Below are 23,687 nucleotides of genomic sequence, written 5' to 3' on the forward strand. Positions count from 1 at the left end.
GCCAAACTGGGAGCAGAGGGTCCTGGGCAGCGGCTCTGAGGCATGTGTGTGTGTGTGTGCGCGTGTGTGTGTGTGTGTGTGTGTGTGGAGAGAGATTGGTGAGTGTTGTGCATAAATGAGTGTGTGTGATTGTGTGTGGTGTATCTGTGGTATGTGAGTGTGTGATTATGTGTGTGGTGTGTGATTGTGTTTCTGTCTGAGGTGTGTATGTTTGTGTGTAGTGTGCACTTGTGTGTACACGTGTGCGCACGGCAGAGAGAGACGGAGACGGGGCGCAGGCGGCTTTTCTGTCGGGAAGGCAGGAGGCCGAGCCGTGCGTGACGCTCTTTATTGACACGTTTCCCACAGGCTCGCGGCCTCAGTGGTGTCGGCGTGGACGCTCGCGTTCCTCTCAGGAGCTTCTCCCCCGGCCGCCGGGGCTGCAGCACGGGCCGCGGCGGGGCCGTCTTCCGGCAGGACCCCTCGGGCCCAGAGGGAACTGCCGTGTGCGGAGGGTCCGGGCGGCAGGCGCACGAGGGTCTTCCGGGCGGGGAAGCGGCCCAAAGGGGTCCCCCCGGGGGACTCACAGGGTCCGAAAAGTGCCGTTGGCTGTGACGGAGGGCAGCGCCGTGGCGTTGGCCCAGGGGCTGTCGGCCCAGTCGGGGAAGGTGCCCAGGCTGAAGATGGCCTGTCCCCAGGTGTTGATGGCCAGGGTGAGCAGCAGCACGCCCATCATGTTCATCAGGAAGCCCGTGCGCATCTGCAACGGAACCGCACTGACCGCGGGCACGTGAACCCCCACGGCACATACTCACATGCACACGGATGCACGGGCACACGCACACATGCATGCACACTTCCAGATGCATAGGCATGTACATGCACTACACACAGACAGATACATGTATAGACTCATGTGCACACTCACTTGTGCACTTGTGTACAGACACACTCAGACATATACATCCACACGTACTCACACACGTACGCAAATATGCATACACTTGTTATGTGTGTGTATGTGTGTATATGTATATACTCACACATAAAGACACATACACATGTACAGACACACACACGCATGCCTGCATGCATGCACGTGCACACATAAACACACACACACACACACATGTCCATTCTGGCCTGCCCTTGCTGCCCCTAGCTGCCCTCTCGCACTTTCAGCCCGGCCTTTCCTTCTCCCCGAGGGTCTGCCTGGCCCCGTGCGTCCATCTGGCCTCACTCACACGCTCGCTCGCGGTTTGACGGCCCCTGGCACTGTGTCCGTGCTGGTGGAGCCGTGGCTCCTGCTGGCCTTGGCCGCCCCTCCCTCCCAACAGCCCTTTGGGCCTCCAAGTCTCGGCGTGCGCCGCTGTCGGGGAGGCTGAGGACTCCGCGGGCCCCTCGACTCGGACTCCCGTCTGGGGCCCGGAGCTCCCGCTTCCCACGGCCAGACACGCGCGAAGCTTTCCCAGTGATCTCGGTGGAGGTGTTTCAGACACGGATTGGGTAGAGTCAACTTGTTAAATAACAACAGCCGGGCTGGACAGCTCCGAGGGGCTTCAGGCATCATACGGCCCCTCCGAGGCGGCTTACGGCACCACACGGGCCCCCGAGGACCACCGGGCACTGGAGACCCCCCCCCCAACAGCATTTCCAGGGGAGGCCCGGGAGGCCCCAGCACCCCGGAGGAGGCCGGGACTGCCCCTGCCTGCCCAGGGCCTCGTCAGCTCCAGGCCCCGGCTGACCCATGGCAGTGCCACGCCTCGGGGGTTCGGGAGACACAGGGGGTGTCCCTGGGTCCCCAGTCTGCAGGCTCGGGGACACTGGGGGACATGCCAACCCTGGGACTCAGAGGCTTCGAGTGTCACCTCCCATGTCCCTGCACCCCCAGGGCACTGCTCCCGGCTGCGGCCCCTCTGCCTGGGGCAGCCTCCCAGCTCCCGAAGGTCCGGCCCCCTCTCTGGGAAGGTAGCTCAGCTCAGGACACTGTGCCCCCACCTCCGCCCCAGGGCACCCCACTCCACTCCCCGGGGGCCCCCAGCACTCCTGGCCCTTGTGCTGCACTGCTGCCCCCTGCTGGCGAGGCTGTGCCTCACTCAGGCCCTGCACTCCTGCACGATCCAGACCCCCAAGTGGCCTCTCGGACCCTCGCATCCCACCACCAGGCCTGGCAGGCTGACGGCTGCTGGGAGTAGCCCCCGGGGGCCTGAACACTGCTTGGAAGGCCCCGTCTATCCCCGCCACTTGCCTGGGGCCCATGGATGTGACTCAGAGGCATACCGTATGGGTGAGAGAGAGAAGGGAGAGAAGGGGGGAAGAGGGGAGAGAGGAGAAAGAGGGAGAGAGAGAGAGAGAGAGAAAGAAGAGAGGGAGAGAGAGGGGGAAGAGAGAGGAGAGAGAGGGGAGAGAGAGGGAGAAAGAAAGGAGGAGGAAAAGGGAGAGAGAGAGGGAAGGAGAGGGAGAGGGAGGGAGAGGGAGGGAGACAGAGAAGGAGGGAGAGGGAGAGGGAGAGTGAGGGAGAGGAAGAGAGAGGGAGAGGGAGGGAGAGGGGGGAGGGAGAGTGAGTAGAAGGGAGGGAAAGAGAGAGGAAGGGAGGAAGAGGAAGAGGGGGTAGAGAGGCAGAGGAAGGCAGAGGGAGAGAGGGAGAGAGAGAAACAGGAGCCAGAGTGACCATCAGAGCATGGGCAGCAGTTGGCGGAATGACAGAACCAGAGAAAGAAGAGAGGGGGAAGAGAGAGAAGGAGAGAGAGAGAGGAGAGAGGGAGAAAGGAGGAGAAAGAGGGAGAGAGGGAAGGAGAGGGAGGGAGAGGAAGAGAGAGGAAGAGAGAGGAAGAGAGAGGGAGAGGGAGGGAGAGGGAGAGGAAGGGAGAGGAAGGGAGAGGGAGGGAGAGGGAGGGAGAGAGGGAGGGAGAGGAGGGAGAGGAGGGAGAGGGAGGGAGGGAGAGGAGGGAAGGGAGGGAGAAGGAGGGAGGGAGAGGAGGGGAAGGGAGGGGGAGGGCCTCTACTCACTCACCGCCCTCCGGAAGGCCCTGAGAGCAGGTCCCGCCCACCTGCCCACTGCCCCATTTGGGCCTCTGCTCTGGGGAACCCGTGGGAACGGGGGAAGCCCTCGCCCGCAGGGAGCACTGGCCCCGAGTCTGCACTCCCAGGGCAGAGCCCGCAGGGACAGGAGCACCGAGGGCGGAGTCACAGGGGCAGGCTTCCTCCTGTGTCCCCTCACAAGGCGCGGCCCAGAGTGTCTGCTGGAAGGTTCTGTCTCCGTCCGGCTCAGAGAGGCCTGTTGAGAGAAGGGGGGGAGCCCCTCCCCAGACTCACCATGTCCTTGACCATCAGGTGTCCGGAGGCGAAGGCGATGGAGTTGGGGGGCGTGGACACCGGGAGCATGAAGGCGTAGGAGCAGCTGACAGTCCCGGGGATCATTAGGTACAGGGGGTGCACCCGCAGGCGTATGGCCTGGGAAAGGCGGGAGGGAGAGAGCGAGCCCCGGGAAATATGGGGGGAGAGGGAGAGAGAGAGCAGGAGAGGGAGAGAGAGATAGAAAGGGAGAGAGAGGGAGGGAGGGAGAAAAGGAGGGAGAGAGGGGAAGAGAGGGAAAGAGAGGGAGAGAGGGAGAGAGAGGGGGAGGGAGAGGGAGGGGGAGAGGGAGAGGAGGGAGGGAGAGAAGAAGAGAGGGAGAGAGAGGAAGAGGGAGGGAGGGAGAGCAAGTGGAAGGGAGGGAGAGAGGGAAAGAGAGAGGAAGCGAGGCAGAGGGAGAGAGAGAGGCAGAGGGAGGGAGAGAGGAAGGGAGAGGGAGAGAGGGGGAGGGAGAGAGGGAAAGAGAGAGGAAGGGAGGGAGAGAGGGGGTAGAGAGGCAGAGGGAGGCAGAGGGAGAGAGGAAGAGGGAGGGAGGGAAGGAGGGAGGGAGGAAGGGAGGGAGGGAGGGAGGGAGGGAGAGAGAGACGGAGCCAGAGAGACCATCAGCACGTGGGACAGCAGCAGAGCAGCAGAGGGGAGGATCAGAGAGGCCCAAGCAGAAGCAGCAGAACCGGTAGGGGGAGGGGAGGGAGGGAGAGAGGCGAGAACATGCCCAGTCAGTGTCACTCCTGGGCGCCGCAGGGGAGGGGCTGGTGTGCCCACCGGGCCAGGCCCCCCGACACTCCCCCAAAGTGACTGCTCCCACCCCGCCTTGCTGGAGCTCCGGGGCTGGGACGTGCTGCTGAAGCTCGCAGTCCCCACCTCTACGCTCCCGTGCTTCCTCTGAAGCATCCACAGCTGCTCTCTGGACACCTCCCTCTGGGCTCCCTCCGGGATTTCAGGGACCCCGAGAGAGCTGGCGGGCTCTGTGGGCACCATCTGTGGCATGCCATGGAAGTGGCATGCTGTTTTCGCCCACAGTGGGGGGGGGGTGGGCTTTACTGGAGCAGCGGGAAAGCAGAGCATGGATGCTCCTTCCAACCCCTAGGACCGCCACTTCATGTGTGAAAGGTTAGGAATTTGGTGTCGAGAAGAGTGTGTCCCTTGCAAGCATCTCTACCAAAGACTGTCGCTGGTCCCTGCCGGCTAGTCCTCCCTCTGACCCCTCCCAGGACCCTCCTCTCATTAGCCGGGTCCCTCAGGGGAGAGCCAGCGACCCCACACTCAGTTATGGTTGGTACTGCCTCCTCTCGCCCCCTGCTGGTGGGAGCGGGTAATGGCACAGCCCCTTCCCGGGAGGATTTGACTCAAGAAACCCTCAGTGAACAAACCCTGATGAATGCGGGCATCGAAGCTCCTTTGAAAAACAGCAACTCCGGACACAGCCTGTATGTCCGTTGGTAGAGATATCTGAAGCATGCGACAGCCCCGGACCCGTAACGAAGCAGGCATTGAAAAAGAACAAAAGGGTCTCTTGGTGGGAGGGGGCGGGACACTAGCGGCAATGGATGCGGAAATAAATTCAAAAATAGAAGCAGAGGGTTTCAGATAAGTGTGCCGGGCGTCCCGCTGTCTGCATACAAAGCAGCTCCTTGCTGCGCGGATTTAATTTGATCAACATTTGATGGTTGATTTGGGGGCCACACCTGGTGTTGGGTGCTGCGCTCAGGGGTCACTCCTGGCAGTGCTCAGGGACCATATGGGTCCAGGGGACCGAAGCCAGGTGAGCTGCGTGCAAAGCCAGCCCTCTGCCCACTGAATTGTTGCTCCGTCTCCATTGATGGAGTTTAGATAGACGGAGCCCGCTGCTTGGTCTCCTCTGACTCCGTGTGGAAGGATGTCCCCGACGCTAAGGGCTTGGGGCAGACAGTCCGGCGGGTAAGACGCGGTGGACACCGCTTGGTCACAGTGCGTGTTACCTGTGCCCTGACACCCCTGCCCAGTGAGCCCCAATCTCCACTTCTTTCTGCTCTGCTCCTGGTCTGGCTTTGGGGTCCGGGCTTGGTTTCATGTTACACCTGCACGGGCACGGGGTTTGCTCTCTTTCCGGGCCCTGGAGCCCGGTGGGTAAGGCGGGGACCAGCTCACCCGTGCCCGGGGCGGGGGTGGTCACCCGCTCTGGAGGGACTAGCCTGCCCCCGACAGGTGAGAAGCAGGACCCCCTTCTGCAGGGCACCTCCTGCAGACGTTGAGGACGGTCACCATTTCCAGGGCGCTGCCGGCACCTAGTGGCAGAGGCCGGGAATGCAGCCCCACATCCTGACCATCAACCCCCAGCCCCGAGTCCTCTGCCCCCCAGCGTCAGTGCTGCAGAGGGCCCAGGCCCGCCGGGGCGCCCCCATTAGACGTCTCGTGGTTCTCTGTTCCGGCTTAATCCAAATCCAACAACCCACATCGTCCTAGAAAACTCTCCCCCGGAGGGGATTTGGAGCATTTCAAAAAATATTTACACAGTTTGGAGTAAAAAAAAAAAAACCAGCACAGATTTTAAACAAACAGTGCTCCTGCCCACCCCGTGCACTCTGGGATGCGCCCTACCCACTGAACTATCGCTCTAGTGCTCCACCCACGTACTTCGGGAGAGACGCGTGACAGCGACTAGTGTAGGTGACGCCTGGCCCTGGGGCCTGGGGGAAGAGACGGACAGCCTAAGTGACGCCCCCACCTCCTTGTGCCCCGCCCTGACACGCCCACACCACGCCCACCAGCATAATGCCCCGCCCCAGTCACGCCCCTGACCCGCCCCGCCCACCAGGCCACACCCCTCATGTCTGACCACGCCCCTTCCGCGCCCGTTCCGCCCCCACCATGCCACGCCCCCTCGGGTCTGACCACGCCCCAGCCTGGCCCGCCTCGCCCCGCCTCCCCCACCCCCCCACCCCGGCCCCGCCCCGCCCACGCCCCTTCCGAGCCCGCCCCGCCCCGCCAGGCCACGCCCCCTCAAACCTGACCACGCCCCAAACCTGCCCCGCCGTAGCACGCCCCAGCCTGGCCCGCCCCGCCCCGCCTCCCCCCTCCCCCAGCGCAGACCCCGGCCCCGCCCAGCCTCACCAGCTCCGCCAGGACCGGCAGGAAGATGATGATGGTGGCCGTGTTGCTGGCGAACTCGGTGAAGAAGGCGATGACGGCGGTGATGAGTAGCACGGCCAGCAAGGGCGGCAGGGCCTCCAGCGGCTGCAGCTGTCCCCCCATCCACGTGGACAGCCCCGACTCCTGCAGGGCGGCAGGCCGTGGGCTCACAGGCCGGTCCCCCCGCGGGCGGCCAGGCCCCGTGGTCATCTCCGCGCGCCGAGGCCCAGAGACTCCGCCTCGTGCCTGGACCCCTCGGCCGGGACGCCCCCGCGAGAGGCACCGCCGGCCCTGGGTGCCCTGTCCCCCCAGGCTGGTGGCCAGCGGCCAACGTTTCTACACTCTCCGAACAAAACCGGCTCCCGGGTTGAGAGCGAGTCCGTGCGAGCAAGTTCCTCTGCAGCGACTAGATAACAAATACCCAAACCGTGCTACACGTCGGGGTCTGACAGCACAGCTGTGGTCACCCACGACAAAGGCCTCTGCGATCAACAGTAACTGTGACCGTGACAGGGACGGCAGGACACACATGACATCATTAACACCGCGGGGGCGGGTTGGTATGTTTGGGGGGCTGCACCTAGCGGTGTCGGCACATACTCCCGACTCTGCTCGAGGCTCACTCCTGGCGGGTTCAGCGAGCCCCGTGTGGTCAGACGTGGGCCAGCTGTGTGCAAGGCAAGCTCCCGACTGCTGACCCATCTTTCTAGCCCAACCCTGCACTGTCATTCATGCGCACAAGTCACCCCATTGCGGCATGGTGCCCGGTGGCAGCAAACAGGAGTGTCCCTGTGTTAGAGGAGAGACCTATGCAGCTTCTGTGACTTCCCCCAGCCCCTCTAGAGGCGGAGTTCCACATCCGAGCATGCACGAATATGCGTCTCCACCCAAGCAAGCTCTGCTAGAAACACCAGCTGGTCAGAGGAGCACTGAATGCAGAGCAAGGCTGGGGTTTGATTGCTGCACCCCCCACCCCCGGGAAAGGAAACGGACAGGTGAGACTGTCCCTCTTGCTCCATCCCAGGCTCGACTGACTGGTCCATGATTTATTACTCTCTGGACAAATATCTGTGAATCCTCTTCCACCGCCTGCCACGCAGTGTGGTAGAGCGCCTCACCCAGAGGGTGTCCAATGCTGCCCCCTGGGGGTATTGTGCAGTACTGCTTCAGCCCTTCTTGAGCTCACTTTTTTTTTTTTTTTTTTTTTTTTTTGCTTTTTGGGTCACACCCGACAATGCACAGGGGTTACTCCTGGCTCTGCACTCAGGAATTACTACTGGTGGTGCTCAGGGGACCCTATGGGATGCTGGGAATCGAACCTGGGTCGGCCGCGTGCAAGGCAAACACCCTACCCGCTGTGCTATGGCTCCAGCCCCCATGGTGACTCTTTTTAACACAGACACAAGGCCACAGATCCTTGACCCTGGCCAGAGCTGGCCAGTGGTCACCACTGAGAGTCAAGTGGACGTCAATGGACACCCTTCCATCCTCCCAGCATCCTCTGGTGCCCAGACACTCTGGCTGACCCGCAAAACTTGGCATCTTCTTTGTTCAATAGAACTGAAGACGTCCCAATGGATCCGGGAATACAGCACGTTTGTCTGACAAGAATACCGTGATTTCAAAAACAGACCCTATGATTTAAAAAAAAAAATTGCTCAGGAACACTTTCCCAGGAAGCACCCTGGGAAAGTCCTGGTTTTTCCTCTCAGGGCTGAGCCCAGGCCCTGTCCCCGCCGTGGCCCGGGGCACCCTGCCAGGGAAATTGGGCCACTGCACCCCTCCCAGCCCCTGGCCCCGCACTCCTCACCCCTGCCTGGTGCCCTCAGTCAGGTCAGCGTCCGCTCTGGCCCAGAGGCCGGCAGGCCATGCCCTGGAAAGGCCAGGGTGGTGAGCAGGAATGTTAATGCCCTGAGGAGCCTGGCTGGCAGTGCCCGGCTCTCAGCTCTCAGCTGCGCCTTGCCGTGGGGCCGGGGGCGGGGGGCTGGCAGCTCCTAAGTCCCAGCTTTTAGGGTTTCCCGGGGGTGGGGCATCTCTAGAAGGCCTTTCCTTTAGGCCCTCTCCTCAGAACCCCATCCCTCACCTACACACACACATGCACACACATACATAAACACACATACACACACAAACACACCACACACATACACACATACATAAACACAAACACAAACACACCACACATATACACATATACATAAACACACATATACACATGCATACACACATACACACATATAAACACACATACACATACATAAACACAAACATACACATGTATACACATATACATAAGCACACACATACACATATACACATACATAAGCACACATATACACACATACACACATATACATAAACACACACATATACATGCATATACACATATACATAAACACACATATACACATACACACATATACATAAACACACATACACACATATACATAAGCACACACATACACACGCATACACACATATACACATATACATAAACACACACATACACACATATACATAAACACACACATACACACATATACATAAACACACACATATACACGCATACACACATATATAAACACACATACACATGCATATAGACATATGGACATATACATAAACACACACATACACACATACAAACATACACACATTCCAGGGGCTCAGCACTGGCCGAGGGTGAGGAGAAAAGACTCTACTTGTTCCCCACATTGTCCTTCCCACTGCGTGACCCCCACTCTGGGCCTCAGTTTCCTCATCTCTAAGGGGCGATACTACGGCCGCCGCCCCAGAGGCGGCCACACTGGGGGAGGATGCTTTGACGAAGTGCTGGAGAAGCCAGGCCAGAGCCCCGCTGAGGCGTGACAGCCCGCACGGTGGGGACCTGCCCCGTGGCCAGGTCATGCTAGTCAAACTGAGTTCTTACGGCATCCAGGGGTGCGCAGGGGTGCCTGAGGCCAGACACAGGATTGGGTGGGGACTGAGCTGAGAGAATGCTGCTCCCCCCGGCCCCTGGTTCAACAGGCTCTTTTTTCTTGATATCTTTTCCAAGGAACAACAAATTCAGTGTTTAGAGTTCCAATCTCAACAGACAATGACCTGTGGGAATCCTGCAGTAGAGAGAGCCAGGACAGTTGGTTAAAGGAAAGAAGGAAAAAAAATGTGTGTGCATTCAAACCACTATGCTGCTAACATGCTGTGTGACCTGGGGCAAATTAATGCATGTCTCTGTTCCATTGCTATTTTTTTACGGACCGCACCCAGCAGTGCTCAGGGGGCATGCGATGCTAGGAACTGAACTCAGGGCCTCCCACATGCCAGCCTTGTGCTCCCTCACTTCAATTACCTCCCTGGCCCTGTTCTGTGATTTCTTCAGAGGACTGAGGTGGGTTTAATAATTACACATAAAGACAGTTTCTGAGCCCGGAAGTGCTGAGACTGATTTGTTATTAGTTACTTCATTTAACAAATAGCTACACTAGCACTGGACGAATGGAGTCGTTACTGGTGCCCGCTGGAGCAAATCCATGAGCAACAGGGATGAGAATGTTTCCCAGAGAAGTTATAGATTTAAAAAGAGAGATTCGGGGTTGGGTGGAGCGATAGCACAGCGGGTAGGGCATTTGCCTTGCACGTGGCCGACCCGGGTTCGATTCCCAGCATCTCATAGGGTCCCCCGAGCACCGCCAGGAGTAATTCCTGAGTGCAGAGCCAGGAGTAACCCCTAAGCATCGCCGGGTGTGACCCAAAAAGCAAAAAAAAAAAAAAAACCCAGACCCAGGGAGATGCTGCAGAGCATGTGTGTGTGTGTGTGTGTGTGTGTGTGTGTGTGTGTGTGTGTGTGTGTGTGTGTGCGCGCGGTAGGCAGGACCTGACAGATGAAAGGGGTCATTGGGGGGCGGGAAGGGCAGAGGGGGAGGCAAAGGGTCGGCTGTGGGGGGGATGACTTAGAAGTCTATAGTGCATGGTTCGTACTTGGGAACCCCGGGTTCCCTCCCTAGCACTGCACGGTCGAGAAATACAGTGACCTGGGAGGGCTTCTTGGAGGAGGTGACCTGGGAGCGGAGCCCTGAAGGGTTAGGACAGGGAGGGCTCAGGAACCTTCAGGCTCTGGCTAAGTCAACGTGGAGCGGAGACAGCAGGAGGGGCCCTGGGGAAGGGGGCAGGAGGGTCCCAGGGAGCCCCCCCACCCCCCGCCTCGGCACTGGAGGAGCCTTGGGGTATGCCGGCGCCCAGACACTGTCAGGACCCAGCGGCCCGGGGCCTGGTGGGCTGTGCCCAGGCTGCCCGCCCCTTCGGCCGGACACTGGGCCCTTGTTGCCCAGAGCCCTGGCCCGCCCCCAGCCCCGGGACAGCCGCCAGCCCGGGCCTGGCCTGGCCACCCGAGTCCCCACAGCCGCAGGGGTGCGGGGCTCGCCCCCTCCAGCCCGGCGCCCCGGTCCTTGTTGCGTGGGAAACGGCGCCTTTTCAGTCTGGGGGTCCCAGCGGGAGGGAACCCCCATCTCCTCCTCCTCTCCCGGCTGTGCGGGCGCCAACTCCGCGTCCTGTGCTCAGGCCGCCGCCCGCACGTGCGCTTATGTAACCAGAAAACTGGGCCGGCCCTACTCGCAGTTGACTGGGGTTCCATCCTCAGTGTCCCTGATAACGCCCGAAGCTCCGCCAGGAGCGATCCCTGAGCACAGAGCCTGGAGTAATCCTGAGCACAACCAGGTCTCACACACACACACACACACACACACCAGAAAAATCCACAAAAAGATTCAGTGAAACAAGCCTGTGAGGTGGGCCCCACTCACCGAGAGGAAACTGAGGCAGAAGTCTGGCGCCTCCCACCCAGTGGTCTGCATGGTACCGGCATCCCCAGTCACTCCCTCCAGGAAGCCTTCCTTGACGCAGTTCCCATAGGAGGCAGAGCTAAGAAGGATGAGCCAAACGCGCTCAAATCCCAACTCTGCTGTCTCTGAGCTGTGTGACCCAGAATCAGTGACTTGACCTCTCTGGCCCTCAAACAGGACCTACTCAAGAGTGGCTGAATGTGGCCCCCATGGCACCCACTGGGGGAGAAGGGCATCTCGGCTGACTGCTCCTGGGGCCCAGGGAGGGGATCGGCCCTCCCCCTATACCAACACACACACACACACACACACACACACACACACACACACACACACACACACACCTCAATAAAGGCCTCAAACGCTTCTTGGCTCTGAGCTTCCAGAGGGGTCGACGGTGGCTCTGTGGGGTCTGTCTGCCCCACTTCGAGGGCACACGCCAGACCCCCCATCTCCACGCCAGCTCCCCGAGAGCGCGCAGGCAGAGTGCTCTCTGCTCTGCCTTCCACCCGCATCCGGGCTGTGAGGAAGCTCCAGCCCAGAGAGGTGCAGGCACTTGCCCGGGGTGCCCCAGCGAGGAGGGGGAAAGGGAGCACTCGGGTCCGGGGACTCGTGCCCAAGCCTGTGCTTCTGACCCGCAGGACCGTGTCCCGTATGACCAGACATCTGGAAACGGACCGTGTGTGTGTGTGTGTGTGTGTGTGTGTGTGTGTGGTGTGTTGGTGCAGCGGAGAGGTCCGAATCTCACACCCACCCACCTGGGCTGAATTACTAGGGGCGGGGGGAGGGGAGCTGTTACGGGGTGGGGCCAGGACCAACCCCTGCCCCAGCTCCACCAGCTTCTGCCGCATCAAAGCCAGCAGGGAGTTTGGGCCCGTGACTCAGTTTACCCTGTTCTGTTTACCCAGCAGAAACAGGGGAGCTTCTTGGTGACGGTGCAGCTGCAGAAACCGGGCCCCGATGTCAGACCCCTTAAGACAAGCCGCCGCTCTGGGCGCCCGAGGGGCAGAGCAGCGGGTAAGGCACTGGCCCTGCGCATGCTCGGCTCACCGGGCTCCACCCCGGGCCCTCGACCCCGGTCAGGGCCCTGAGCTCCGCCAAGTGTGACTCCAACTCCCTCCCCTCAAAAAACACTGCCGGCCGCTGGCTTTGGGGGTCAGGGACGCGGCTTGGGGGGGCAGAGCACCTGCTTTGCGTGCCCGAGGCCCTGGTTTCCAGGTCCCCGCTGATGCAAAAAAAAAAAAAAAAGAGTTGCCGATTTTTCCCACAACTCGACTTTCCTACCTGTAGAACGGGGGCAGTGACGCCACAGGGCCAGCGTGGGGCTACCGGGAGATGGGACGTTTATTTATTTATTTATTTATTTATTTATTTATTTATTTATTTATTTATTTTGGCTTTTTGGGTCACACACCTGGTGATGCTCAGGGTCACCTCCAGGCTCTGCGCTCAGGGATCACTCCCCGAGGTGCTCGGGGGACCCTTTGGGATGCTGGGAATTGAACCCGGGTCTGCCGCGTGCCAGGCAAGTGCCCCCTCCCCACCCCAACCACCCACCCACCCCCACCGGACTATTGCTCCGGCCCCAGATGGTACGTTTTGGAGTCAGCGGACCCTGTGCTTGTTCCGTAATTCCTCCCCCCGCGCATCATCCTGCACTCTGGCCCCGGCCCTGCCTCAGAGCTCCCAGCATCCTTCAGAACCACGACAATGGCACGCGGTACCGCGGGGAGTGAGGGCAAAGCCTCAAGCTCCAACCCCCCTGAATTCTGCTCCCGAGCACAGAGCTGTGTGACCTCAGGCGGGTCCCTGTACCTCTCTGAGCCTCTGTTTTCTAATCTACAGAACGGGCATGGAATGGCACCGCCCACCGAGGGGTGCGTGGGGGGGGGGTGCGGGCGTGAGGGGCCGTGTTAGGGGGTGGACCGGGCTGCCCCTGCGGGGATCTCCCCGCCTCACACTCAGCCCTGTCTCCGGCGCAGTGCTCACTAAGCCCCTCCCCCCGCCCCAGGGATGGAGAGAGGAGCCCCCCGCCCCCCTCCCCCTGCGGCCCCGCCCCGCTCACCTCGCAGGCCTTGGCCATGGCGAAGCCCCCGCCCAGCAGAAGGATGATGTTCCAGGGCACCGTCTCCTGGGCCTTCCTCCACGTCAGCAGCGGCGGCGTCTCGGCGCTGGGGGCTGCGGGGACAGTGGACTCAGCACCGGGGCCAGGAGGCGGCTGGGCCCAGCGGGCTCCGAGGGGGGCCCCCAGGGAGCCGCCCTCGGGCTCTGGAGTCTGGCTCGAGGCTTTGGGCAACAGCCCCCACCCCCGCCCCGGGTTCCATCCCCGTATGGTCCCCCGAGCACCGCTGGGGGTGGTCCCTGAGAGCAGAGCCAGGAGGGACCCCTGAGCACTGCCGGTGTGGCCCCCCCAACAAAAACAAGCTAAAACACGAATATTTTCCTGGGGTCACACTGGAGACACCCTTGTGCCTCCGGGCAGCCCCCGGGGCACAAGCCCCTCCACTTCTGCCACCAGAGAAAAGTGGCACCCCTCGGTGGGCGGTGCCATTCCATGCACCAGAAAGAAGGGGAGGGGTGGGAGCCGGGAGGGCAGTGAGGGGCCCCAGCCCAGGGGAACCGGGTCTTCAGGGACAGACCCGGGAGTAGGCTTGACCCATTCTGGCCTGCGAGCACTCACAAAGGAGTCCATCTCCCTGTGTGGGTGGGGGCTGAGGTGGGAGCTCAGTCCCAGGCCGCCCCTGAGCACCCAGTAGTTCCTGAGGACAGGCAGGGCTGTTCTGGGGAGCCTTGGGGGTGCACCCATGTCTGGCCCGGCTCGTCCGGGGACCCTTTGTTTTTCCTTTAAAATAGTGTAGGAGCACTGCTATTTGTTCAGCTATTGATTGAGCTGATTGAATTGGGTATGGACTCCACAATACTGTTTTTTTTGTTTTAATTGTATCACCTGCAGAGTCTCCTGCCCCCGCACCTGCCTGTCTTCACCGGGGCCCCTTGTAGGGAGGCGGGTTGAGTCTCCCTCCCCGCCCCGAGCAGAGCCCCAGCAGCCGAAGACCTCTGGAACCCAGCCACAGCCATGCTCAAGGCCCCTCTCCACACGCTCAGGTGAGCCTCATTCATGAAGGAACTGGCAGAGGAACCCAGGTGTGCAGGACCCGGGGCTGAGATCTCCAAGCCTGCATCTCCTCCACCCAGATTCCCCATTTTCCAGTAGCTAGGCAGTCACACCTTTAAACTGCCCTTGGCACCCATGTAATCCCACCAATGGCCAAGATCCAGAGATTATAAAACAAAGCTCCCAGAAGCACACAGCCACATGACCTCTTATTGTCTAGTTCTCCCTCTAGGAGAACCCCGTAAGCTACTGAGAGTATCTTGCCCACACGGCAGAGCCTGGCAAGCTCCCTGTGGCATATTCAATATGCCAAAACCAGTAGCAATGATGGGTCTCATTCCCCTGACCCTGAAAGAGCCTCCAATGCAGCACTGCTGGGAAGAACGAGTAAAGAGAGGCTGCTCAAATTTCAGGGCTAGGACGAATGGAGACATTACTGGATGACAGTGATACAGTGATACAGTGAACTGTATCACCGTGAGATACAGTTACAAAGCTTTCATGTTTGAGATTCAGCCATACAGTGATCGAACACCCATCTCCCCACCAGCACACATTCTCTACCACCGATGTCCCCAGAATCCCCCTGTCTCACCCCCCCCCCCCAAACACACACACATATCCCAGTCCTCACCCTGCCTCTGTGGTAGACAATTTTCCCAGGGACTCTTGTGGGCAGGTGAAGGTCCCTGACATGAGTGTCCCCTCGGCGGCCGAGGCGGGGCAGGGGGGAGGTGGAGCAGGAGGCCCCGCTCAGAGCCGTCCCCGGTCATGCAGTGACCACACCAAGGGCTCCCCCAGCTCCTGACATTGATTTCCATTGCTCCTTCCCGCCTCTGTTCACATGCTGCAGCTCCGCAGAGCACGAGCTTTTGATGGGGAAGCGGAGCACAGTGCTCGGGGCCGGAGCTGCAGGGACACCTGGAGATGGGGCGGGGGGGGCATTGGGGGCTCAGAATCCCACAATAAAAATTTATATCATTGAAGAGGCATCCGGGAACCCAATACCCATCTGACAAGGAGTAAATATCCAGGATATACAAGACAGTAGTAGAATTGTACACACACACACACACACACACACACACACACACACACACACAAACCCTCCAACCCCATGGGGAAAAGAAATGAACAGAAGCTTCCTCAAAAGAGAAATGCAGATGGCCAACAGGCACATGAAAAAATGTTCCACATCTCTAGTCATCAGGGAGATGCAAATCAAAACAACAATGAGATATCATCTCACACCACAGAGACGGGCACACGTTCAAAAGAACAAAAGCAACCAGTGCTGGCACGGAAGTGGGGAGAAAGATATGCTCTTTCACTGTTGGTGGGAATGCCCACGGGCACAGCCTTTTTGGAAAACAATATGGGCATTCCTTCAAAAACTAGAAACCGAGCTTCCATATGATCCTGCAATATCACTTCTGGGAATATATCCCGACGGGTGCAAAAAAGCACAGTAGAAATGACATGTGCACCTGTATGTTCATTGCAGCACTGTTCACAATAGCCAGAATCTGGAAACAACCCGAGTTCCCGAGAGCAGATGACTGATTAAAGAAACTTTGGTACATCTACACAATGGAATACTACGCAGCTGTTAGGAGAGATGAAGTCATGAAATTTGCTTATGAGTGGATGGTCATGGAGAGTATCATGCTAAGTGAAATGAGTCAGAAAGAGAGGGACAGACATAGAAGGACTGCACTCATTTGTGGAATATAAGATAACATAATAGGACACTGACATGTAAGGACAGTAGAGACAAGGGCCAGAAAGATTGCTCCATGGTTGGAAGCCTGCCTCATTAGCTGGGGGGGAAGGCAGCTGGGATAGAGAAGGGATCACTAAGTCAGTGATGGCTGGAGGGACCGTACGGGGGTGGGAGATGTGTGCTGGAAGTAGATAGAGGACCAAACATGATGACCTCTCGGTATCTGTATTGCAAACCATAATACCCAAAGCAGAGAGAGAGTATGGGGGAAACTGTCTGCCATGGAGGCAGGGGGAGGGCGGGAAGGGGGGTATACTGGGGTATATTGGTGGTGGGGAATGTGCACTGGTGGAAGGATGTGTTTGACCATTGTATGACTGAAACTCAAACATGAAAGCTTTGTAACTGTAGCTCACAGTGATTCAATAATAATAATAATAATAATAATAATAATAATAAAGAGGCAGCCGGGGTCTGGAAAGGGGCGATGGGACCCCAGGTCCCGCTGTCCCCTTTGCCGACCACAGCTGCCCCTCCCTCAGGGCACCAGCCTGCCAGATTCCCCCAGACACCCCCCCCGGAACCCCCCCGGGCCCTCTGCCCCCCCCCCCCGTGCCCTCTGCGCTGTCTCCCTGGTCACAGGGGGTGAACCCTGCTGGCAGGCACCAGACCCAGCTTGTCACGTGTCCCCTCCCCTAAACTTCCCGGGGCCCCAGCCTGTCCTGGGCAGACGAGGCTCACCCCTCAGGGGGCAGCGCCCCGACGGGCCTGCTCAGGGCCTGACCGCGGGCCGGGGAGGGCCGGGACCCAGACACCGGGATTCCCGACTCCGGGCTCCGTGAAGCACAGAGCCTGCTGTTAGCCAAAGGCAGCCGTGGGCAGGGGGGCAAGAGGAGGCTGCCGCTCCCCCCGGAAGGGGGAGATCCCGAAGGAGGGGGCCTCCGAGAGGAGAAGAGGCTTTGGGGGGGTCTACGGAGGTCGCTGGGGCATGCAGGGAGCTGAGAGTCAGTGGCAAGGTCTAGGAGACCAAGGAGGGGACCCGGGGGGACCCAGGGGACCCAAGAGCCCGCACCTCCTCCCCCAGCTGTCCCCACCCCACCACTCCGGGGAAAGGACTCGGCAGTTCCCCCGAGACTGTCCTCCTGCCCCAGAGGGGACCGGGGACCCTGGGGACGATGACGTGTCAAGGGCACTTCCCTTGGCACTCTTGCTGAGGTTGCCCCGGGCAATCTCCGGGTCGCAGGGCTGTTTGGGGTTGGGGGGCGTCACTGAGGTTCTGCAGCTGCACCCGGGAGCAGGGGTGCGGGGGCGGGTGGTGGTGCCCCTTCCTGGTTCTTGCCGGGCCGCGCCCAGGCTGCCAGGCCTCACCCCTGCCTCCGTCCTGCCCAGCAGGTGCCGCCAAGGACCACGTGGGAAGGATTCTGGGCCTGAGGCCCAAATCAAGGTTTCGAGGGCAGTTTGAGGTCGGCTGAGGACTCCCGTGTGGCGGCTGCAGGAGCACAGTTTCACTGAAGGACTGGAGATGATTTCTGGCCCCTGAGGTTTGAATTTCACAGAAGTGTTTTTTTTTTTTTTTTTTTTTTTGCTTTTTGGGTCACACCTGGCAATGCACAGGGGTTACTCTACTCCTGGCTCTGCACTCAGAATTACCCTTGGCGCTGCTCAGGGGACCCTATGGGATGCTGGGATTTGAACCCGGGTCGGCTGCGTGCAAGGCAAACGCCCTCCCCGCTGTGCTATTGCTCCAGCCCTCACAGAAGTGTTTTAAGTGTCACGCATGGGTTTTCTTTTGATGCTTTTCGGCGGGATCCAGATGTGAAGGGTAGGAGCAGGAAGAGAGGAGAGGGGTGAAGGCGCTCGCCTCCACGCAGCCCTCCGGGTCGGCCCTGGCTCTTCACGCCTCCCGCTGGCACCAGTGACCCCCCCAAGCACAAAGCTGGGCGCGCGGCCTCTGAGCACTCCTGGGCATGGCTTCACCCCACCCCCCAAAATGTGGAAGTTCTTCTCCCCGGGCGAGACCGGAACAGCCAGCCGGCTGGATCTGGGCTCCAGGCCGGGAGCAGCTGTCCTGCCACCTCGGCCTTTCCTCAGCCCGGGCCAGGCCAGGCCAGGGACACGGGCCAGGGTCTGTGGGCAGGGCAGCGGCCACGGTTCCCAGAGCCCCGAGCACCCACCTTACCTTTGAGGTCGAACCACCACTTGAGAGAGGGCCTTTGGGACGGGAAGAAAAACAAGATGATGACAATGGTCATGCCGGTGACGGCGTCGGACACATACCTACAAGGACAAGGCCAGAGAAGTGACCCAACGGACGTGACCCCAGATGCAGACCCCAGCAGCTCCTGTGGCGGGGGGCGGAGGTAAGACGGGAAAGTTGGGGGGGGGGTGTGGGGGACGGAGCCCTGTGCCCTCCGCTTGGCTGCAAGGACCAGGACGGGCGATGCTCCTGGGGAGTCCAGGAGAGGCCCAGAGAGCCCTGCGTGTGGCCAGCGTCTGCTTGTTTTCCTTCTGGGACGGGCGGCTCACTCCAAAGTGCTCTGCTCAGGCAGCGGAGCACGGGCCCAGCATGCCACGGGTCCCCTCCCAGACCTCCCCGGGTTCCAGCCTGTCCTGGGCAGACGAGGCTCACCCCTCGGGGACAGCGCCCCGACGGGCCTGATCAGGGCCTGACCGTGGGCTGGGGAGGGCCAGGACCCAGAAGCCGGGATTTCCAGCTCTGGGCTCCATGAAGCACAGAGCCCACTATTAACAAACGTGCCTTCAGCGCACACATTTGGTGAGAGGACTCAGACGGGTCCCCGAGGCTGTGATAAGACAAGTGACAGCTGGAAGAGGCCGGCACAGCGCCTGCCAGGGGACAGAGCCACATAGGGGCTGGGGGACGGGAAGTGCTGAGACCTCACGGGTGAAGCCCTCCTGGATTTGGTTCTACACACGTCTAGAAAATGATCCCAGGAAACAACTGGGCTTGAACACACCCAGAGACGGCCATGCTCAGAAAGGGCTTGTGAAAAGCCAGAAACTTTTTATGTGCTTTAATAAATCATGGGTAATGATAGATATATGTTCACTGTCACTGTATCACTGTCATCCCGTTGCTCATCGATTTGCTCGAGCGGGCACCAGTAACGTCTCCATTATGAGGCTTGTTGTTACTGTTTTTGGCATATTGAATACGCCGCGGGGAGCTTGCCAGGCTCTGCCATGCGGGCGAGATACTCTTGGTAGCTTGCTGGGCTCTCTGAGAGGGATGGAGGAATCAAACCCGGGTCAGCCGCGTGCAAGGCAAACGCCCTACCTGCTGTGCTATCGCTCCAGCCCATATATATGTTAATATTACAGATTTTGTGAAGATAATTGATGTCGATGAAGTGGGATGGAAATGAGACTAATGTGTTTTATAACGCTGGGAAAGGTTTTTCGTGGGTGGGTTACACCTGGTGGTGCTCAGGGGGTTTTCCTGACTCTGCTCAGGGATCACTCCGGCTCAATGCTCTGTGAATGGGGAACTGGGTGTGATGCGCGGGGGAACTGGGTGTGATGCGTGGATTTGCACCAGGGTCAGCCCCTGCAAAGCAAAGCACCTTAATCCCTAGACTATCTCCCTGTTTGCAAGTAATTTTTCTTTGCAGTATTGGACACAATCCAAGAAAGAACTGACTAAACAAATTTAATAGGCTCCTCCTATAAAATACTAAGCAGTGACTTGAAAGGATGAAATAGGTAAAAAAATGTACAGTTGCCCTTGACCCAACTTTTTGCTTATCAACATTTAGGCATGTGTCTGCTTTAATGCAGGCGTGAATAAAATACTCCTCCCAAACTCTTTATTGGGATTGTGTCGGGGGAGCGTGAGAGATGGTGGATGCAGGCAGCTTGACTTTTTCCATTCATGTTGTTTGGATTTTATAATTTTATGCGTACATATTTTACAAGCAAACAGAAAAATGCAGGTCAAAATGATATATTTAGGGTCCGAAGTGATACACTAGTCCAGCAGGTAGGACCCTTGCCTTGCCCGCGGCCTACCTGAGTTCAATCCCCGGCATCCCCTGTGGTTCCCCAAACCAGCCAGGAATGATCCCTGAACACAGCCAGGAGTGACCTCTGAACACCACCGTGTGTAGCCCCCAAACAGAAACAAACCCAAACAAAGATCTGCTTAGTGTAATCACACTTCTGTTGTCAGGAGAGTCTGCCCAGTGGGGGTCCATCCCCAACACCATGTGGTCCCCGAGTCTCACCCCCTCCAGCCCCAGCACTGCTGGGGTGGCCCAGGTCATCCCTGGACCACGGGGTCCAATCAGCATTACATCCTGGGACCCCGCATCGAACCACCAACCTGATAGGCCGAAAACTGCCAGTGATGCCCTGGATTTTCTGAGCACGTCTTGGGAGCACCCCCCACCCCCCAAATCCTGTATTGGACTAGAGCGGTAACACAGGGGTTAAGGCACTCGCCTCGTAGGCAGCTGGCCCTGGTTAGACTCCCATATGCAGCACACATGGCCCCAAGCGCTGCCAGGAGCCTGGGGCATTAACAGAGACACACGCGTGTTACATGAGCTTCTCTTTAGCTCATTTACATGTTTTTAAAATGAGCTTTATTGAAGAATAATTAATCCTGTATTAAAACACTCATTTAAAGGACAGAGCTCAATGAATTATGGTGACCGCCAACAGTCTTGTAACAGACAATACCATTGAGTTATAGTTTCCAGTTAGGGGACTGGAGAGATAGGACAGTGCAGAGGGCGTTTGCCTTGCACATGGTCGACCTGGGTTCGATCCCCGGCATCCTATATGGTCTCCTGAGTGTTGCTGGTAGTGGTTCCCGAGTACAGAGTCAGGAAAAAGTGCTGAGTACTGTTGTGCATGGCCCCCAAATCAAAATAATAATAATAATAATAATAAGAAGAAGAAGAAGAAGAAGAAGAAGGATAAGAATAAATAAATTTTTTTTTTGCTTTTTGGTCACACCTGGTGATGCACAGGGGTTACTCCTGCCTCTGCACTCAGGAATTACTCCTGGCGGTGCTCAGGGGACCCTATGGGATGCTGGGAATCGAACCCGGGTCGACCGCGTGCAAGGCAAACGCCCGACCCGCTGTGCTATCGCTCCAGCCCCAAATAAATAAATGTTTTAAAAGAATAATTTCCAGTTAGACAATTGTATTTATTTTTGGTTTCAGGCCACACCCAGTGGTGCTCAGGGCTTACTCCTGGCTCTGCACTCAGGGGTCCCTCCTGGTAATGCTCAGGGGACCATATATGGTGCCGGGGATCAAACACAAGTCAGCAATGTGCAAGGCAAGCACTTTACCTGCTGTAGCATCACTTTGGCCCATACTAAACATTGTTAAGTCAGAGAAAATGCCCATCAGAGTTGGCGTCAGTGATTTTCTCTTTCTTTGTATTATTGGAACGTTTAGGACTCTCATTTCTCATCTAAACAAAAAACACCTACGGTTGGAAAAGTGAAAGAATGGGTGTAACAGCTACTGTTCTCAGCCCATTGAATGACAGGGCTTATCCTTCGTAGCAAGAAATCAAAACTGAGGTCCCTCATTCACTGGGCGTGGGGCGTCAGGGGTCGGAGTAAGTAGACAGAGCATCTCTATCCAATGTGGCTGGGCGCGTTCACCGCAATAGAAGAGGGACCCAAATACCATCCTCCCATCCCCAGCGTCCAGCCCTGCCCTGTCCGGTCCTCCCTCTTTCCCAGATGACCCTGCGTGCCCCCGTCAACTCCTCAGCTATGCCTCCTCAGCCTCAGCACCTTCCCAGGGGCTCTCTTCACCTTTGACCTCTACCCTTTCTATCCTTTGCTCCTTCCCCCAACATCCGAAGTCCAGGTTCCACCTGCATCTTCTGAAAAATCACGCGCTTCCCTTCGAGTCACTCACTCCTGTGTTGTGGGGGTCTAAGCGCCGTGGTTTGGGTTTGCTTGTGTGGGCTTCTGAGTGTGGTGCCGGGCGTGGAACCAGGCGTTAGGCGTGCAAGGCGTGTGCTCCCTGCTGAGCCGTCCCCCGGGCCCTGGGGACACGCGGGAGGACGAGCGCCCCTGGGCTCTCCGTCAGCATGGCCCGGCCGAGGGGTTTGCTTTGGTCACGAGGTTTGTCGGAGGCTGAACTTGAGCCCAGTTTTGTCTGCTGCCCGTGAGAATCTGAACAACCAAAGAGCCAAGTGCTCCATCACCCACACCCAAGCCCTTCCGAGAGCAGCAGAGACTGTTACTTATGACCCTCGACACAGAGTAGGGGTCCAGCCCCAGCCTCCCCGGCTGCAGGGGTCCCACTCCGCCCCCTCCCTGCTGGTCCCACCCTGCAGCTCCCCAAATGCTTACCCAGGGAGGAAGAAGTTGACCCAGCCAGGGATGAACTTAGGGTCCCGGGTGAAGAGGAAGACGGCGAACAAGCAGAAGAGGATGAAGACCACCTGCTCGGCAAACCTGCGGCACAGACACGGGCTGGCGTGAGCCCAGGGTCTCCTGTGCGTTTGGCGGGGGAGGGGCACGGGCAGGGACAAGCTCCGAGTCACTGAGGTGGGGCCTGCCATGGAGAAGCTGGAAAGAGCAACTCACAGCTCTGCCAACACCCGGAGTCCAGGGAGGGGGACCCCCTGGGGTGAGTGGTCTCTGGGGCTCACATACTTCCCCCCCGGAAGCACCAGCCCCCTTTCCTCCACCAAAGCATGCACTTTGCATCTGCCTGGAAAACCCCCAGGGCCTAAGGAAAGTCTCGAGAAAGTGCTAGAGACCTAGAAAGGAAGGGGGAGGGGGAGAGAGAGACAGACAGAGACAGAGATACAGAGATAGAGAGAGAGAAGAGAGCAGGAAGGAGGGAGGAAGGGAGGGAGGTAGTGAGAGAAGAGGGAGAGAGAGAGAGACAAAGGGAGGTAGGGAAGGAGAGAGGAGAGGGAGAGAGAGGAAGAGAGGAAGGGAGAAAAGGCGAGAGAAGAGACAGAGAGGAAGGGTGTTAGGGAAAGACAGAGGAGAGAGAGGAAGAGAGAGGAACTAAGGAGCTAAGAAGAGAGAAAGAGGGAAAGAGGGTGGAGGAGAAAGGAGAGAGAGAGAGGGAGGGCAGGAAGGAGGAGAGAGGAAGAGAGGGAGGGAGAGAGGGAGAGAGAGAAGAGAGAAATGGAGAGAGGAAGAGGGAGCGAGGGAGAGAGGACGGTCAGGAATTAGAACAAGGGGTGGCAGATGCTCAGAGAGGCTGGGCGGGGCTACACCAGAGGAGAGGGGTGGAAAGAGAGAGGAAAACCCCACTTCGGAGCATCGTCTGCCCTGTGTCCCTGGGCAGTGCGGGGGACCAGGAGGAAAGGGGTCAGACTCCCATGCCAAGTCCACCCTGAGGTGTTGTGTTGTCTCTGGGGTCTCCCCCACACACACACATGCATGCACATGCGCGCGCGCGCACGCACACACACACACACACACACACACACACACTACATAAACCTTCCTCTTGCCGCTTGTATCCAGGCTCCCAGACCAGCAGTTAGAAAAGGCAACCCGAGCCCAGCACCCCGGGGACTGAGCTGAGATGGAGGTCTCCTGAGTGGGGAGGGC

General features: G+C 58.7%; 1 protein-coding gene across 2 annotated transcripts in view; it reads right to left on the bottom strand.

Moving 5' to 3' along the window:
• Nucleotides 1–312: 312 nt before the first annotated feature.
• The window catches only part of SLC13A3 (solute carrier family 13 member 3), an 82,681-nt gene continuing 59,306 nt past the window's right edge, over nt 313–23,687 (bottom strand). For both annotated transcript variants that reach the window (XM_055140348.1, XM_055140347.1), the window contains 6 exons: nt 22,464–22,568; nt 18,297–18,394; nt 13,345–13,457; nt 6,424–6,585; nt 3,295–3,432; nt 313–739 (listed from right to left, as the gene is read on the bottom strand). In XM_055140348.1, the coding sequence (XP_054996323.1) occupies nt 563–739; nt 3,295–3,432; nt 6,424–6,585; nt 13,345–13,457; nt 18,297–18,394; nt 22,464–22,568 (793 nt within the window). In that variant the 3' untranslated portion in view covers nt 313–562. The remainder of the gene's footprint in view (nt 740–3,294; nt 3,433–6,423; nt 6,586–13,344; nt 13,458–18,296; nt 18,395–22,463; nt 22,569–23,687) is intronic.

Source organism: Sorex araneus, chromosome 5 (genome assembly GCF_027595985.1).
Source record: "Sorex araneus isolate mSorAra2 chromosome 5, mSorAra2.pri, whole genome shotgun sequence".
Lineage (NCBI taxonomy): Eukaryota > Metazoa > Chordata > Mammalia > Eulipotyphla > Soricidae > Sorex > Sorex araneus.